This window comes from Prionailurus viverrinus, chromosome D3, assembly GCF_022837055.1.
Source record: "Prionailurus viverrinus isolate Anna chromosome D3, UM_Priviv_1.0, whole genome shotgun sequence".
In the NCBI taxonomy this organism is placed as follows: domain Eukaryota; kingdom Metazoa; phylum Chordata; class Mammalia; order Carnivora; family Felidae; genus Prionailurus; species Prionailurus viverrinus.
The window spans coordinates 86,975,232-86,993,374 of NC_062572.1; the positions used below are offsets into that span (position 1 = coordinate 86,975,232).

General features: G+C 34.7%; 1 protein-coding gene across 11 annotated transcripts in view; it reads left to right on the forward strand.

The window, feature by feature from the left end:
* CCDC102B (coiled-coil domain containing 102B) overlaps window positions 1–18,143 on the forward strand; it is a 305,511-nt gene that overhangs the window by 186,310 nt on the left and 101,058 nt on the right. For 8 of the 11 annotated variants that reach the window (XM_047828878.1, XM_047828877.1, XM_047828881.1 and 5 more), the window contains 2 exons: window positions 3,094–3,304; window positions 14,761–15,084. In XM_047828878.1, coding sequence (XP_047684834.1) covers window positions 3,094–3,304; window positions 14,761–14,861 — 312 coding nt within the window. In that variant the 3' untranslated portion in view covers window positions 14,862–15,084. Of the gene's footprint in view, window positions 1–3,093; window positions 3,305–6,629; window positions 6,729–9,129; window positions 9,803–14,760; window positions 15,085–18,143 lie in introns of those variants that run through there. The other 3 variants (XM_047828885.1, XM_047828887.1, XM_047828886.1) reach the window with 3 other exon arrangements.

Genomic DNA, 18,143 nt, shown 5'->3' on the forward strand with positions numbered 1-18,143 from the left:
GATCTTGAAGTCTGCGAGTTTGAGCCCTGCATCGGGCTCTATGTTGACAGCTCAGAGCCTGGAGCCTGCTTCCGATTCTGTGTCTCCCTCTCTCTCTGCCGCTCTCCCGCTCACACTCTGTCTCTGTCAAAAATAAAGAAATGTTTAAAACAAATTTTAAACTGCTTATAATATTTGTGATGTTCCAATTTCCACATAACCTTTACTTTTTTGCTGTGTCTTGTATACATAAATTTATCATATAATCACACTGTGTTAATAGGCTGCAAACAACAAATAATCAGACGTGATTATTTAAGATTTGTTTTTATGACTGGTAAAATCATTCCTTTATTTTTTTTAAAGATTTAGAGTTTATTCAATCAAACAATCTATTACTTTTTTAAAACCTTAGTTCTATCTGTTACCTGTTATTAGTAATAAAATGGACTTCATCAATTTCTTTTAAATGCCTACAGTTTTATAATGCCCTGACATATCATCATATTATATATCCCCTTGGCCAAAATATATATTTTTTTCCCCAAATTAATTTTTCTTTAAAAAATTTTTTTTTAATTTTATTTATTTACTTTGAGAGAGAGAGAAAGCATGAGTCAGGGAGGGGCGGAGAGAGAGAGAGAGAGAGAGAGAATCTTAGGTATGGATCCCAAGCTCTACACTGTAAGCATGGAGGCTTGAACCCACAAACCATGAGATCATGACCTGAGCTGAAGTTGGATGCTTAACTAACTGAGCCATTCAGGCGCCCCTAAAATTAATTTTCATCACTAAGTTAATGATTTTTTCTTACAGCTTTATTATTTAATTCTCATAAGTGACATGATGATAGTCAAAAAGTTTAAGCATGAACCTTAATAATTAAAGAAATGTCATGTTGGTAATTGGATTTTGAAATACTGTTTTCACCTTAAATCCCCCAATAGATACTCCACATGTTTAACCACATCGTCTAAAATTTGGTCCCTTAGTTTATGATATTTAGTTGATACACAAGGTCCAGTCTCAAGAATGTAATTTTTGTTTCCTGTTTTTTAGAAGCCAGAACATCTCTTTGATTTGGGAACAGACTATTTTCTATAATAATGGTATAATTATGTGTATATGAAAAAGGTTGTTTTAGAAATTTTTTAATGCAAATTCATTTCCAAAGATATTTTTGAAGTCTAACATTTTCCTTAAGTTGATCTCTCTTTTAGAATTTAAAATGTCATGAAAAATACTTTATAATATTATAATACTAATCAGTACTTTGCAATCAAGCCATTTAAAACTATGTAAAAATGAATAATTTCCAATTTCTATCCTTAACAGTTTAAAAATGTCTCACATTTTAATCATGTTACATAGTTTGCAAGGCATTTCAAATAACTGATTTCATTCAGCCCTTATAATTCCACGGATTTGGTGGGTCTGGTGTTCTCATCCGAATTTTATTTTTAAAAAAGGAAAAAAAAGAGGAAACGTTTTATTCAGAATCAGCCAAAAAATGATAAGTGACAGAATCAGGACTAGGTTCTACTTGTTTTTCTACTGTGAAGTGTGGCTTCACCATACAGATGTATGCCATAAAATTATTTTGACATTTGGATATACATATGCTCAAATTATGAGAGAAATACGTATATAATTATTTCCCCAAAAGTATATGACCACAGTGTTTTTTCTCTAAGTAGATCATTGCTATGCAAAGTGTTTTCCTGTCAGTTTAATTAATTTTACTTCTCACAGACCCTGTTACATTAGAGAATAAATTGTCCACATGGGGAGATTAAGTTGCCTGACCGAATTTACCCACAGAATACATGGTGAAGTCAAGATTAGAATTCAGAGCTCAGGATTACAATTTAGAACTAAAAAAGCTACTAATCATTTCTACTTACAACATCCAGAACAAGAAAAAAAATAATCATAGCAGGCAATTATAATTTAATGTCATTATAATAACGAGCAAATATTTAAACATAATGAAACTGAATAAAATAAACACATTTGATATTGCCTCTTTAAAATCTAAATAGAAAAATATTAAAACAACAAAACTGACCAAGGGAGAGAGACATTAAAATTACCCTAAATTCAATAAATCAAAACTCCTAGAGGTGGGTTCTTGTTCACGAGTAATTACCAACATCTCCCTAAGGCAATCTCATGTGCATCCGTGGTTGAGAATCACGGGACAGAATTGGAAATGAGCAGACCTTGTCCCTAAGGAGCCAGATAGTAAATAATCTAGGCTTTGCTGGTCATACAGCCTCTGTCTCAACAGTTCAACTCTGCCATTGTTAGTGTGACAATAATCATAAGCAATATGTCAATGAATGAACATGACTGCATTCCAATACAACTTTATTTTTTTGACACTGAAATTTGACTTCTGTATAATGTCAGTGTGCCTGAAGTAGTATTCTTTTTTAATTGTTTTCAACTATAAAAAAAATGAAAAACTACTATTATCATGGGGTATACTAAAAGAGATGGGTCAGATGTGGCCCCCTGGCCATGGTTGTCAACCTCCAATTCTCTGGAAATCCAGTTAGCCACTCACTCATGTGTGCTTGACTATATTTTATAGTACTTTAATTATGGATTATACTATTTTGTTTCACTCGCTTGTCTTTGTCCTCAGTGACTAGTATAATATGTGGAACTTGAAAGGTATGGTAAATAAATAAATAAAGGTAGAGTAAATAAATAATAAGTGAATGAATACATGAACTATATCCATGCAACCAAAATTATCCAAGAAATTATTTCGTGCCTTCCCAATGGATAATGTTCATCATTTAAGTGGAGATGATCGCCAGAATATTATCGTTTTTCATTTGACATACTTATTTGACAAATACGGTCTGTACGATTATAGAAATAGTCTCATGAACCAAGAGGAAGACTGCATTTATCTAGGGCATGGCCTGGTCTTAGGATGTTCGTGTTGTTCACAACTTTTCAGACAAATACAGTGTTCTTTTTAAAAATTATATAAATCTATGTGTCTGTGAACCTTTCTTAGTGGGAGCTTGTTTGCTGGGTGCCTTGCCTTTTGATAATTACAAATGCTACATGTTGCTTCTTTGTGTTTTCTGTATTTAGCTAGAGAGATTGCAAGCTGAAAATATCTTGGAGCGGGACAAGAGGGAAATACTTGAAACAGAAAAACAAGGACTGGAAAGAGAAAATAGAAGGCTAAAGGCCCAAGTGGAAGAAATGGAAGAGCTTCTGGAGAGGAGAAATGTATTAAGTGCAAACTCTCCAGGTCCTGACTTCAAGACCTCACAAATTGAACTGCAGGAAAAAAATCAAGGTATCGGGGTTTCTTGGAAGCAAATGTTCTCACTCACTGTAAGTTGCCTCCCTCACGCTGCCTTAACTTTTGCCCACCTCCAAGTCTGAATATTTCCTTTGTACTATTTAACATCTAATGCTTGCTCTTTTTCTCATTGCAAGTAGAATAATGTTGTTCATGCATATGGAAACAGTGTAACAGATTTTGTATGAAAATGTTACACTATTAGGGTGCCTGGGTGGCTCAGTCCGTTAAGCGTCTGACTTCGGCTCAGGTCATGATCTCACGGTTTGTGGAGTTCGAGCCCCGCATCAGGCTCTGTGCTGTCAGTTCAGAGCCTGCAGCTTGCTTTGGATTCTGTGTCTCCCTCTCTCTCTGTCCCTCCTCCACTCTTGCTCTGTCTCTCTCTCTGTCTCTCAAGAAAATGAATAAACGTTAAAAAAATAAAAAATAAATAAAATATTTAAAAAAAGAAAATGTTACAACTGTGACAAATCCAACACTTACAAGCTTTTCCAAAAGGAAGAGAAAATGAAAGGATGGACCTTTGTATTTTTCATTTCCTTTTACAGTTTTGCCCCAGTGTTTTTCAAGCAATTGATCTTATTTTTAAGTAAGTCTATTTCTCCGTTAGTTTGAACAACTGTGTAATAGGCATTTGTCAGTAACTTTAGTAAGGATCTGCATAAGTGTTTCAATTTAGTTTCAATTCCGTTTACTCTTCTCTGGTTCTTTTTTAGTCTCAGAAAAATTGTTTTTGAATCAATACAATGCATCATGTTTCAAATAGCTTTTGTAGCCTATAACATAAATGTTAAAACTAGATTTAAATTCAAAATCTGGCTTTGAGAAATTTAGGTTGTTTTGGAATTATTTTATCCTAAAGTCAGTAGACATAATTACTGCTATAGATGGGATTGCTTTAAAATAAATTGTTTTTAGATTTTAAAAATAATCTCTTAATGGCAGTTGCAATTTGTGTGTTTTAGTGTCAACATGCTGCAAAACATTTACATCTTGTTTCTATTTCTTCCATGAAAGTACATATAGTATCTTTTTTTATTTAAAAAATTGTTAATGTTTTATTTATTTTTGAGACAGAGAGAGACAGAGCATGAGCAGGGGAGGGGCAGAGAGAGAGGGAGGCACAGAATCCGAAGCAGGCTCCAGGCTCTGAGCTGTTAGCACAGAGCCCAACCCAGGGCTCGAACTCACAAACCGCGAGATCATGACCTGAGCTGAAGTCGGACGCTTAATGGACTGAGCCACCCAGGTGCCCCTAGTACATATAGTATCTTAATGCACTCTTCTGGCTTTTCATTCCGTTTCTTTACCTGTGAATTAAAAGTGAGTTTGATAAGCTCATATCTTTTAGTTGTATAAGTAGTTCATACTCATATGAGCTCTAAAAGCTAAAGATGGCCAGAAAAGTTGAATTCCATTTCACCTTTCCTTATTTCTTGTGATTCTAGAGATTAATTGCAAATACAAGATTAAGTTGCATTAGTGTTTTGTGACTTGCAAGTGCAAATATCCATTTTGTTACAGCAAAATGTTGTATGAAACCAGCCTTAATAGTGGTTCCTATATACATAACATCTGTAGAGATGTTTTTATGTGTTTCTACTTGTGGAAACACAGAATTATTTCAATTATGAAACAAGTTTGATCATCAAAATACCTGGGTGTGTTTGACTCACCTGAACTAACAAGCGTTTATATTATACTCTGTGGGTGATGTGAAGATGAACAAATCCTTATCCCTGCCCAGAATGGGCTTAAAGTCTATATAAATACATAAATCATTATCAATAGGACATCATGTTGATTGCTAAGAATAAAGTAGAATGGGAATACAGGCGAAGTAATTAATCCTATTTCATTTTGATTCCTATGTGGTTACCTCAAAATGTTATAGCATAAAGTATGTCAGGAAATACGAGAGTTGATTGGGGGCTGTTTGGAACTGGCCTTGGTATATACCATTGGTATATATATTGGTATATACGATTGGTATATACCAATCGGCATGTCCTGTCAACAGGGCACAGAGTCCGTCCCTGGGGTCTTTGAGACAAGTGCGGTTCTTCACTTAGAACTAAACACAACTTGGAAACTGAGAAGATTCTGGAAGGCCTAACCAACCCAGTGGGTGTGTTCATCCATCAGAAAACTATTCCTCAAGTATATATTATCTTGACCACCAGGAAGAGGTGCTAGTGATTCTTACTCTTCATTAAGAATTCAGACTCCCTACATGAACCAAAATAATTATCATAGAACAGCTGCAGGTCAAAATCCTTGGTGCCACAGAGATCCCCACTGGGATCAAGATTGTGTCCCCAAATGCCAAACGGATCAAAGCTGCATATAGAACATGCCAAAGTCCAGAGAATAGTGCAGATTTTATTATAACATGAAACTAAATTGTAATTTTAATATTATTTTAATAAAACCTAATTTATATGTATATAAACTATGCATGCAAGTTCCATATAGGAGTATCATGTGTATATAGGTATATAATTATCGTATAGAAGTAACATATATCTATATGGATATAAATACTGTATATGAGGGAGATAGTGGAAATAAGTGTTGGCATGTAAGTGATAAAACAGTAACCACTCAGTTATCAGTCTCTAAAAGAGGTGTAAGTTCTCTTACTACATTATATTTATATCTATTGCATTTAACAAATGTCTGTGACAGACGCAAAACTACCGGGTATTCATAGAAATCTCCATATCGATAAATTGTGTTAATTTCTTGAACTGTAACATTCTCATTGTTTGATGATTTTTTTGTATAAATCCTTATTATACAAGAGGGGAAGAATTTTGCATATATATTTGAAATATATAGAGTGCTATATTTTGCCTACATTTTTGCATATTTTGGCTTCAGTATTACAGGGAATAGATTTTTAAAGAAAACATCTTTTAATTTTAAATTGCACTGTTAATTTAAAGACAAAGATTCTCCTCAACACAGATGATCTCATCACATGAATGTCCATATTGTGGTTGTTTTCCTGTCCTATGTTAAGGCTATGTGTGCATCAATTTTTTACAATTAAAAAACAAAAACAGCAGCACACCTGAACTTTTAATGAATACATTGCAACATCACTAATCAATATGAGATATGAGAGATGGGACCATGCCTACGAGAGACACAGAGAGAAGTAAGTTTCAAGACAACCCATAAATGGTGAGGTTAAGAAAATAACATCTTCAGGGCTTGGGGAAAAGAAAAAGAAAAAACGTGAAGGACTTCACCAAATCTAATCTCTTTTTGAGCTTTTACTTCCACCTCTCTTCCTCCCTTTGTTCGTTTCCAGGAACTTTTAGGAGGACAGAGAGGAGAGGAGAGAAGAGAGGACAAGAGAAGACAAATGAGGGAAAAAGAAGGGAAAAGTGGAATTTATGCCGACTATAAAGTGAGAGGACATAACAGAATAACCAAAATGGGAGCAAACACATATAGGCTAATATTTATCAAAATATGTCCTGATTTTGCTGTAATGGAGAAAAGTAGAGTTGTAATTCCCAACCATTTTTCTAAAAATGATACCTTTCAATGCTCATTTGCTTTACCTACTTTATTCAGTGACAGGGAGGTTTGTACTTGGAAAGCCTTGATTCTGTAGATATGCAGTGTTTGTATTCTCCATTCCAAATAACACGTTTTGAAGTGAAAAGTTATTGGAAAAAGTGGTCAGTATTCTATGGGGTAAAGCCCCATGAACTAGTCAACATGCCTTTTGTGTAGCTTTTTGGAGGCTTGTTTTCTTAAATCATTCTGGCAACTGACTCTCTTCCTTCAGGTCACACAATGGGTCATTTTCAGAAAGCTAATGTGACAGAGTGGTAATTGATGTGTCTCAGGAAAATGATGAATTAATCTAAGAGTAGAAAGGCCATCAAAGTCAATTCCTAATGAATTTACATTACTGACAGTGTCCATTTCTTGAATAGGAATGACATTATACTTATTTTGCTTAGTAACTTTATCCTCAGAAAGGTTTTATTTTCACTCGGAGGTTTATCAGGCAAACCTATGGCTCTGTTAACTTCCTCACTCATTACTTTTCTTTTAAAACCTTCATTGCTCATACAATTATTGAATAATTTAAGAATAAATATATCTATTCTTATGCTGTTGTAAAATAATAATTTTAAATATAAAATAACATAATTTGATGTTATTAGACAGGGTTATTTCACGTTTTTCTTTAACCATTCTTACACAGCTTTGCTTTCTGTGGTACACTAGAAATTTTAATTTTTAACACAGTGATTAGTAAAAATTTATATTACTGTAGAGACTTTAGAGATATGGAAATTTTTAACCCTTTGGTGTGTGAAATATATTTTGGTATATAAAAATGAAAATAATTCATTTTGAAGAATGTCTTAGTTGTAGCAAAACACTGAGCTACACGAGTGTCTTTCATGAATTGATAATTCAGTGATTTCATAAAACTTAGAAACACATCCGTGATTTTGTATACATTTTGGCAAAAGTGAATTAGATTGTGTGGGTTGACCAGAACAATGTTCTTTTCTCCAAGAATTTCTGAAGTTAGCAGAGACAGACGCTTACGTACCATTTGTTAATGTCATAAAGAGGTATCTAGTGAAAGTTCACACCGAATTAAAATAAATCAATATACTACAAAAGAGGGTGGCATTTTCTCTAATATAATGACTGCCCTCACTCACCCTGAAATACTCACATGCGTTCATGCATTCAAACGCACATGTAAATGCAGACAATGAATTGATTTTTATAAATAAACTCAAAAGTAAAAGTTTTATTTTTCGTTGTTTTGTGATTATTCACTAGAGAAAAGATACACAAATAAGATTTTGTACATGTGAAGCATTATTTCTAGGACTATATTATCACTGGGTGGAGTTTCACTTTTTCTTATAAAAAAAAAACAAATGCTGTCATAGATTATTAAATTAAAATTATGAATAGTAAATCCCAACCCATCCCAACCCAACCCAAATAAATAAACATATGTTCCATTTCCATTAGATTTCATTGTATATTTGGATTTATCTTTAATTCTTATACTCTCTTTTTTATTCTATGTTAGCGAGCAATGAGGTCTGTAAGATTGTTGCAGGCTTATAATACCCTTTAAAATTTGCTTCATGTATACCAGATCAATGATATTTTACCCCACAGCCAATTAAAACCAAGATGTAAATTTTGACACTTTAGGTCACTTATATATTCTAGATTTAGAACTTCATGAAATTTTATAATATAAATTGTGACATTCAGATATGAAATTATATCATTTTCTGTTGATATGCCTAGCATACTACTAATAATTCTCTATATTATTACAAAATGATTGGCATTTCACATAGCTGTTATCAGTTGATTTATATTAGCTTGATTTAAAGCAGTGATAGGAAATAATATTTAGCTTCTTATTTAAAATGAAAAAAACACTATGGTTATAATATTTCCTTAAAACTAAAGCTAAAATACAAATAAAAAAATAAAACTACAAGTTGAGGGGAAAAACCTGTAGGCCTGAGACACTCACTATTTTGTTCTTTTTTCTTTTCCTTTTTCTCAAAGTCAAGTTATATTACATAATATTCTCTTTTTTTGTTTGTTTGTTTGTTTTTGAACTCATGACCCTGGGATCAAGAACTGAGCTGAGATCAAGGGTCAGACGCTTAACTAACTGAGTCACCCAGGCACCTCCATAAAATTAGCCATTTTGAAGTGAATAACTTAGTGGCACTTAATGCATTCACAATATTGTACACCTACCACCTGTAACTGATTCCAAAACTTTTCACCATCCTCAGGGGAAACGCAGTAAGCATCAGTGACTCCTATTCCCCGCTCCCCAAATCTTCCGGCAACAGCAAGTCTGCGTTCTGTTTCTACGGATTTACCCATCGAGATATTTCATGGGATCATACAACATGGAACATTTTGTGTCTGGCTTCTTTAACATACACAAGATTTCAGGGTTCGTGTGTACATCAGTTCTTCATTCTCCTTTTTGGTCGCATAGTATTTGATTCCATGGAAATACGACAATTTGTTCATCCGTTTATGTGCTGATGGACACCTGGGTTGTTTTCATCATTTGGCTCTTTTGAACAATGTTATTATAAACATGTATGTACATCCGTTTATTTGAGTACCTGTTTTCAATTATTTTAGGCATGTATCTGGGAGTAGAATTTCAGGGTCCTATGGTAGTTCCATATTTAATGCTTGGAGGAATCAGCTCCCCACAGTGGCTTAGCCATGACATTCCTGTCACAGTTTATGAGAGTTCCGAGCTCTCCATAACCTCAGAAACGTTGGTTTTGGTTTTGTCTTTTTAAAATTATACTCATGCAAATGGCTGTGTAGTGTGGTATCTGATGGTGGTTTTGCTTTGCATTTCCCTCATGATTAATGATATTAAAAATCTTTCTATGTGCTTCTATATCCTTTTTGGAGAAATGTCTGTTCAAATTCTTTGCCTCTACCCCCCACCGCCCCCTTTTTTAAACATAAGGTTGTTTCCCTTTCTGTTGCTGAGTTGTAAGAGTTCTCTATGTATTCTGGATATTAAACCCTTATCAGCTATATGATTTCCCAACACTTTGTACCATTTAGGTTGTCTTTTCACTTTCTTGGGAATGTCTTCTGATGTACGAAGTTTTTAATTTTGATAAAATCCAATGCATCTAGTTTTCTTTTGCTGTTTGTGCTTTTAAAGTTTCATTTCTTAGAATCCATTGCTAAATCCAAGGCATGAAGATTTAGCCCCTATGTTTTCTTCTAAGACTTTTATTTTTATGTATGGTGTAAGAAAGTGACAATAAATTATATTTATAAATTTTTAAGACGGTTAAAAGTAAAAAACAATAAAATAAAAAATTGAAGAATAAAAAAAGACTTTCATAGTTTTACCTGTTTTCAGTTAATTTATATATACAGTATAAGATAGGAATCCAACTGCATAATTTGACACGTGAATCAGTTGCTCCCACACTATTTATTGAAGAGACTTTTTGTCTCCTAGTGAATGGTGCTCGCACCTTTGTTGCAAATCAGTAGTTTATAGAGCTATGGACTTATTTCTGGAGGCTCGATTTCATTCCGTTAGTTTACGTAGTTACCATTATGCCAGTACCACATTCTTTTGATTGCTGTATCTTTGTAGTAAATTTTGAAATCGAGACATATGGCTCCCCCAGCTTTGTTCTTCTTTTTCAATATAATTTTGTTTATTTCGAGCCAATTAAAATTCCATATGAATTTGAAGATCAGCTTTTCCATTTCTGCAAAAAATGCAATTGGGTTTTTGGTAGGGACTCCACTGAATCTGTAGCTGACTTTTGGGAATATTGAGATCTACTAAATGTCTGTGTCCCTCCAAAGTTCATATGCTGAAACTTTATTGCAAATGTGATAATATTTGGGGGTGTTGCTTTGGCAAGGTGAGTAGGTCTGAGAGCAGAGTCCTCATGAATGAATTAGTGCCTTTAAAACAAAGACTCCAAAGATCATCCACATTATTATCCAATGAAAGTGGTAACTGCTAAATGTGTGATTCAGTACGTCCATAACAGGAAACTAGGACCAGTGTTTAGAAAGAATAAAATTCTTATCCTGGTTCATACTCAATATTTTGACCAAATAATCCTCCTTGTGCTTTAGTTTCCTCATTTTTAAGAAAAGAATCTGGAGATTCTAGCTGAGATTCTTCCAGCACCAAAATCCCATTATCTTATGTTTTCCAAAATTTAGCTACTAGGTTTACATAAAGCACTAATTTGGGTTCATGAGGATAATGTAATATTTCTTTAGAATTTCAGTTTATTTCCACAAAAATAGCTGTTGGCTCCTGATCCCGCTTAGTGCACTCTTTCCACTTGCTGGATTTATTTCTTTTTAATTCACACAGTTAAATTTAATATGTTTGTTGACATAACTGAGAGCATTTTCATTTCTTATTTCTCTTCCACTGCCCATCACTTTGTGTTTCCCTATCATTTTATTTTGCTTAATTTAAGGGTATTTAAATTCCCACAGCATTTGGCAGCCTTTCTAATTCTCTTTAAATTCTAGGAAAACAGAAGACAGGAAGCATCAATATATCAGTAACTAACAAAAATCATCTCTTTGCTTTTTAACCAACTTTAATTCTCCATTACATACTTCCTTGTGCGTGTGTGTGTGTGTGTGTGTGTGTGTGTGTGTGTAAAGGTGGTTCTATTTTAGTGTAAAGTGAATAGAAAGTCAATCAAGAAAGAATAATTGCAAATTACTTTCATATTTCACATTCAGCTCCTTTTCTAGCATTCTGAAATCATGTTATGCCATGTATGTTCAGTTAAATTCACATGGTGGAGAGAAGGAATTTAAAAGTAAACTAGATGTTCTTGTCTCCTAATTCAATGTTTCTTGAACAATTGAATCATGGTCCTACTGTACCAGGTAGGGTGCTTTCTGAAAATAAAAATTCTGAATTAATAGGCATGCGACTTGACAAGTGGGAATGTATATATTTTTTAAAGAGTAATTAGGTGTCCACTGATGAATGGATAAGGAAGATGTGCTGTACACACACACACACACACACACACACACACGCACACAATGGGATATTACTCAGCCACGAAGAGGAATGAAATTTTGGGCACTTGGGTGGCTCGATTGGTTAAGTATCCAACTCTGGATTTCAGCTCAGATCATGATCTCATTGTTTGTGGAATCGAGTCCCACGTGGGATTCTGCGGTGACAGCATGGAGCTTGCTTGGGATTCTCTCTCCCCCTCTCTGTCTCTCTGCCCCTTCCCTGCTCTCATGCATGTGCTCGCTCTCTCTCAAAATAAATAAATAAACATTTAAAAAAGAATAAAATCTTGCCATTTGCAATGACATGGATGGAGGTAGAGAGCATTATGCTAAATGCAATAAGTCCATCAGAGGAAGACAAATACCATATGATTTCTCTCATATGTGTAGTTTAAGAAACAAAACAAATGAGCAAATGGGAAAAAGGAGAGTAAAACCAAGAAACAGACTTTTAACTACAGAGAACAAACTGATGGTTAACAGAAGGGAGGTGGGTGGGAGGACCAGTTAAGTTGATGATGGGGATTAAGGAGTACAATTGTGATGAGCACTGGGTGCTGGACGGAAATGTTGAATCACTATATTATACACCTGAAACTAATTACATTGTAGGTTATCTAGGTGGAATTTTAATAAAAACTTTAAAAAGTTGTTTTAACAGCGAAACAATAAATAAAAATAAAATGTTGATAGATTCAGCCAAAATCTCTTAAAAAAAGAAAAAGAAAGAAAGAAAGAAAGAAAGCAAATAGCTAGGTGATTTTTATTTTCACTAAACTTGGAAATCTTTGAGTCAATAAAGAATGTTCCAAAAATATATTATACCTTTTGTAATAACTATAAATGACTTTAGGTTATTTCTGATTTGAAGTGTGTGTGTGTGTGTGTGTGTGTGTGTGTGTGTGTGTATAACTTTAGGGATTAAGGTAAATATCTTTTGTTAATGGTAATTTCAAATTACTTTCAAGGAGGTTTTGTATACGTCATAGTTAATTTAAATAAATATCACAAATGAAATTTATTTTCTAATCTGCTCTAATGCTTGAAAACGTGGTTCTCTGCCCTGGAGGCAAGTTGGTGCCTGTTTTGGTGGCATGTCCTTGACAACATGGAGAAGGGCAGGGAAATGTGAGAGGTTTCTGTGCCAAGGTGAGGCAGGTGTGGGGAGAACGGTAGCATATGGAGAAATAATTAGCCGGCTGAGTCTGTATTACAAGAATAATTTTACCTTAAGCCAGTTAAAATTAATTATCCTACCTTAAGCCGGATAGAATTAATTCAATTTCTCCCAAAGAAACTGTTTATTTGGCATGATTTGGGCAGACGTAGCTGGAATGTTTTTTTACCCATATTAATGAGCATTTCATAATTAGAACTATGTCCTTTGGCTCAGTATACAAATAGGAAAAAAAGAGAAAATTGGGATTTACAAAATTTAGAAACCCAAATGTGTCCTTTTCTCCGGATAATTATCTGAGTTTTAATGTTTTCTAGTCTTTATATTTGAATGAGTCACTGCTTATTAGCTTAGCTTGTACCGTAGGAGGAATGCCTTTTTCATTCTTTTTATTAGATTTGTCTTATCTGCTTTTTGCTTATTAGCAAGTAATGCACTTGAAGAAAAACATCTATTTTAGTTTTTATTTTTAATGGTTGTAGAGGAAGCATCAGTGTATTTTTTTCAAAACTAGATTAAAAAGTATTCAGTTTTTTCTGTGATTGGGCAATATGAATTTTCGGAAGGAGCAAACTATCCCATTACTTATTTTGCATATGTTCATAACTTATCATTTACTGAGAACAGAAGAATATTAAGACAATTTTATAAAGGGCGAAACGTAATCTCATCTATTATAGACAAAAAAATCATTTAAGGTCACATAATATCTACTCTTTCATTTGTTTATGGATTGGTTCAACAAACATTTACTGAATACTCACAGTTTGGTTGTAGATATCAAAAAATAGACAAATAACAGAAAGGTATATAATATAAGGAATCGGATGACTTAGAAGGGCTCGGGGGGCAAACTCCATGTTGGATGTATAGGAATGACCTCTGGTGGATTACCACGGAACAGGGCTGACTAAGGAATGAGTTCTCCACAGAAGGTGTCAGGAAGAGACAGAGTTCAATGACACGGTTTCATCGCTGCCTCCATGATCACCCACCTTAGCTGTAAGCTGGGGATACAAGTCACCCTATGACTGCCAGCTCTATAATGTGTTGTTGGCATTCTTCCTCCTAGGAAATCAGCTCCAAATTTAGGTCTTACTTAAGCACATTTATTTTCCAGCATCTAAAGATTATCTGGAGCTCTAGCTACAAGAGATTCAGGAAAATGTAGATGTTTAGCAATACAAGAGGGAAAACTGGAAGCAATCTGGAATAAATGTCGAGATAGCCAATCTATCTTTCAGACACAGTGCAGATGGGGTTTATAAAGGTGGCAAGACACACAGTGTAACAGCTGTCCTCATGAAGCCTACGGTCAAATCAAATGATCAACAAAGAAGTCTATAGTGGCGACTCTCTGAAACGCTGAAAGTAGATTCATGACATAGTAGATTCATGTCATCGCTTCTTCCTGGAAAATGATGATTCAGACTGAGTTCAGAAAAAAGAAATCATTACCTGGAGAGGAATGGTATTCCATATGAAGTAAACAAGTGCATGGGCTCATTTGCTTCTGGTGAAGTTTGGGGAAAAACTAGTGAAATCTACTTGAAATCTACTAATTTTCTGAGATGAATCTAAGTGTGTGCAGTAGAAGAGACAAGTGGCTGTTGGGCAGAGATACTTGGAAGAAAGCTGAGGTTCTGAGATTCTAAAATCTGTGTCCACTCCCTCACAGGTCCCTGGCGTGATGATGGAGCTCCAAGGCCCATTCTGAAGACTGCTGGTGGGCCTCTGGAGGAGATGTGCTCAGCAAAAGTCCATGTGCTGTGGAAATAGCGGGGAAGGCACAGAAAAAGAAGTCATGGGATCTCCTAAATTAACTTTGTAGGTACTCCCCTCCAAGGATCTGGTGGTTATACTTAGTTTGTGTAGCTAACAGAATTGTCATGACCTTTCCTAGTTGCTTTATCCTTAGATCCTGTTGTTCCTTTCTGTCCAAATTTATTTGCACTGAGATTAAAGTACCTTTCTATGTTGTTTTAAGGACTTTATCCATCAATTCAGATATTCCTGGAGTATGTTAATGATATAGCTTAGTTTCTTTAATTAAGGAGCCTGTTCTGAATTGTTATTTTGGAAGTTTTCTGTTAGCATCTGCAGCAAAATACTTGTTGATTACTTCTTTACCTAAGAATGGCTACAGTTTGCTCTGTATCTTTATCTCTTTGTGTTGCAAACATTGCACAGTATAATCAATGTTCACCGCACCACAGAAATAGAATTACTTTTACTGGTATACAACCTGAAAATGAATCTCCTCTTCAAGTCCAAAATGGACAGAATGATCCTTATATGTAAGCATATGTCCCACCATTTTATTTGCCTTATGCACACTATAGATAGAAATGCATATATATTCTATATATATTACATATGCCTATTTTATATATATTTATATACATACACACACACACACACACACACATACACAGTACATAAAGCATTCCTCCACCCCCATTACACAGACATGCAGAGCTACATATACATGAGAAAAGTTTAACAGTGTAGTAGGCCAATATTGACAAATCCAAGATGATAGAGACAATTAGGAAGTTCCTAGGTCATCTAAGATCGGCAGATGTAAAATCTACACAAAAATCTTCACGTTGTCAAGGCAAAACATAAAATTAAATGTGTGTGGAGACTCAACATCCATTTTGTGTGATAAAGATTACCGGATGGTGGTTGTTTTGGGAACCATACCATCTATTCACCTGGCTTCTACTTAACATGCACTGATTTTCCTCTAGGATCAACTCCACCCTCAAATTTCAGGCCACATCCTGCGGTTAAGGTTGATACCTGCCTCTGCCTCTAGGTTGGGTAGGAGATTTGTGTGTATACAATCAAAACGTTTAAGTTTTCTGGGCACACTTGCTATTTATGTACAAGTAACCACATCAGAAAAAATGAAATATAATGATGCTTAGACTTTTTGAAGAGATGCATTTTCCTGCTGTTAAAGTTAAACCTGAGAAAATATAGACTCAGAACTGTAAAAAGTATCATCCTTTCACTTGTTGCTACATGAGAAAGAGAGTTGAGGTGTGGAGAGGGGCCTGACCTGGAGACATAATGAGCCTCTGGCTTAAACAATAGCCTGGATCGAGATACCCCTGGGAATTGTAAATAACGCTGCTATAAACATAGGGATGCATGTATCCCTTGAATTAGTGTTTTTATATTCTTTGGGTAGAAACCCAGTGGTGTGATTACTGTATCATAGGGTAGTTCTATTTTTAACTTTTTGAGGACCCTCCACACTATTCTCCACAGAGGCTGCACCAGGTTGCATCATCACCAACAGCGTTCCTCTTTCCTCCCCAACACTTGTTCCCTGTGGTTGTTGTGAGTTTAGCCATTCTGACAGGTGTGCAGAGATATCTCATTGTAGTTTTGATAATTTGCAATAGCCAAATAATGGAAGCAGCCCAAGTGTGCACAGATTGAATATTATTCATCCATTAAAAAAATGAAATCTTGCCAATTTTAACGACATGGATGGAACTAGAAAGTATAATGCTAAGTGAAATAAGTCAGTCAAAGAAAGACAGATACCATGATTTCACTCATATGGAGAATTTCAGAAGTAAAACAAACAAGCAAATGGGGGGTGGGAGAGACAAACCAAGAAACAGACTTTTAACTACAGAGAACAAACTGATGATTGGTTACCAGAGGGGAGATGGGTGGGAGGGATGGGTGAAACAGGTGATGGGGATTAAGGGGGGCACTTCCAATGAGCACTGGGTGATGTATGGAATTGTGGAATCGCCATATTGTACAACTGAAATGAATATAACACTGTATGTTAACTATACTGGAATTAAAATAAAATTTTTATTTAAAAAAGATACCCCTGGGATTTTCAGTTATTTGTGTCCATGAATTTTCTTCTCCATTAAAGAAAAATTGGATTGAGTTTCCAGTAAATTCCAAAAAATAAAAACGTGTTTTCCAATAAATCAAAACACGTTCACTAATAATAGCAAATATATTCTTTAAAAAGGGCAACTTTAAATTTTTTTAAATGTTTATATTTGAGAGAGGGTGGGGGAGGGGCAGAGAGAGAAGGAGACAAAATCCGAAGCAGGCTCCAGGCTCTGAGCTGTCAGCACAGAGCCTGATGCAGGGCTCAAACCCACGAACCATGAGATCATGACCTGAGCCACCCAGGCGCCCCAAAAGGCAATTTTAAAAGGAAAATATAGGTTAAATAAATAAAATAATAAGCTCCTTTGTTTCAAGAAAAAACAGGGAATCAATCTCTATATTTGTTAATCATTATTAGGATAGACAAGTGATATTTAGTTTTTAGCTATCAAGTGTTACATGTGTTACATATATGTATATGTGTTACATATAAACATAAAAGGGAATGGTAGGAACATATCTACATGCACAGATATGGTATATAACACATGTGGAATATGGGGAGATGACTTTTCCACATCCATGTTGGAGAAAACTACTCCCTAAAGTATTTTGTAGGTTTATCTCCTATTTGAAGCGGTATATTCCATGATACATGTCTTATTACTTATCAATGTCATAATGTTAAATAATTTTTGCCAACTACTAGTTATCAATGCTTAATATAAAGTGCTAAGGAAACTAGATTATTCAGTATATATGTAAATATTTGGAAGGGATTCACACTAGTAGAAGATGGATTGAAAACTTTATTATATTAGCCACAGTCTTATTAGCAGAAATCCTGGTTCGTCTTACGGAAATACCTAAAAGAAATAAATATAACTTTCTCATCTGTTTTTACCCATACTAAGCTGAAAAACATTGGCTTCCTCATAAACTCTACCAGGTGTATTTTGGTAATTAACTATTAAAAATTTGGAAATTCAGAAATAGCATTTCAGGGTCTAGAAAAAGTATTCGCCTTCTTAAAATAACAATTATCCTGGGATTTATGGAGAGTCAACCTACAGAACTGTGTTCCCCTGAAAGTTCTTTTATTCTTCTAGAGACACACAGTGTGAAGTTGAATTCTGCTGCAAACTTAGTGCCAAGAGAAACCTTTTGTATTTAATCCCTAGTTAG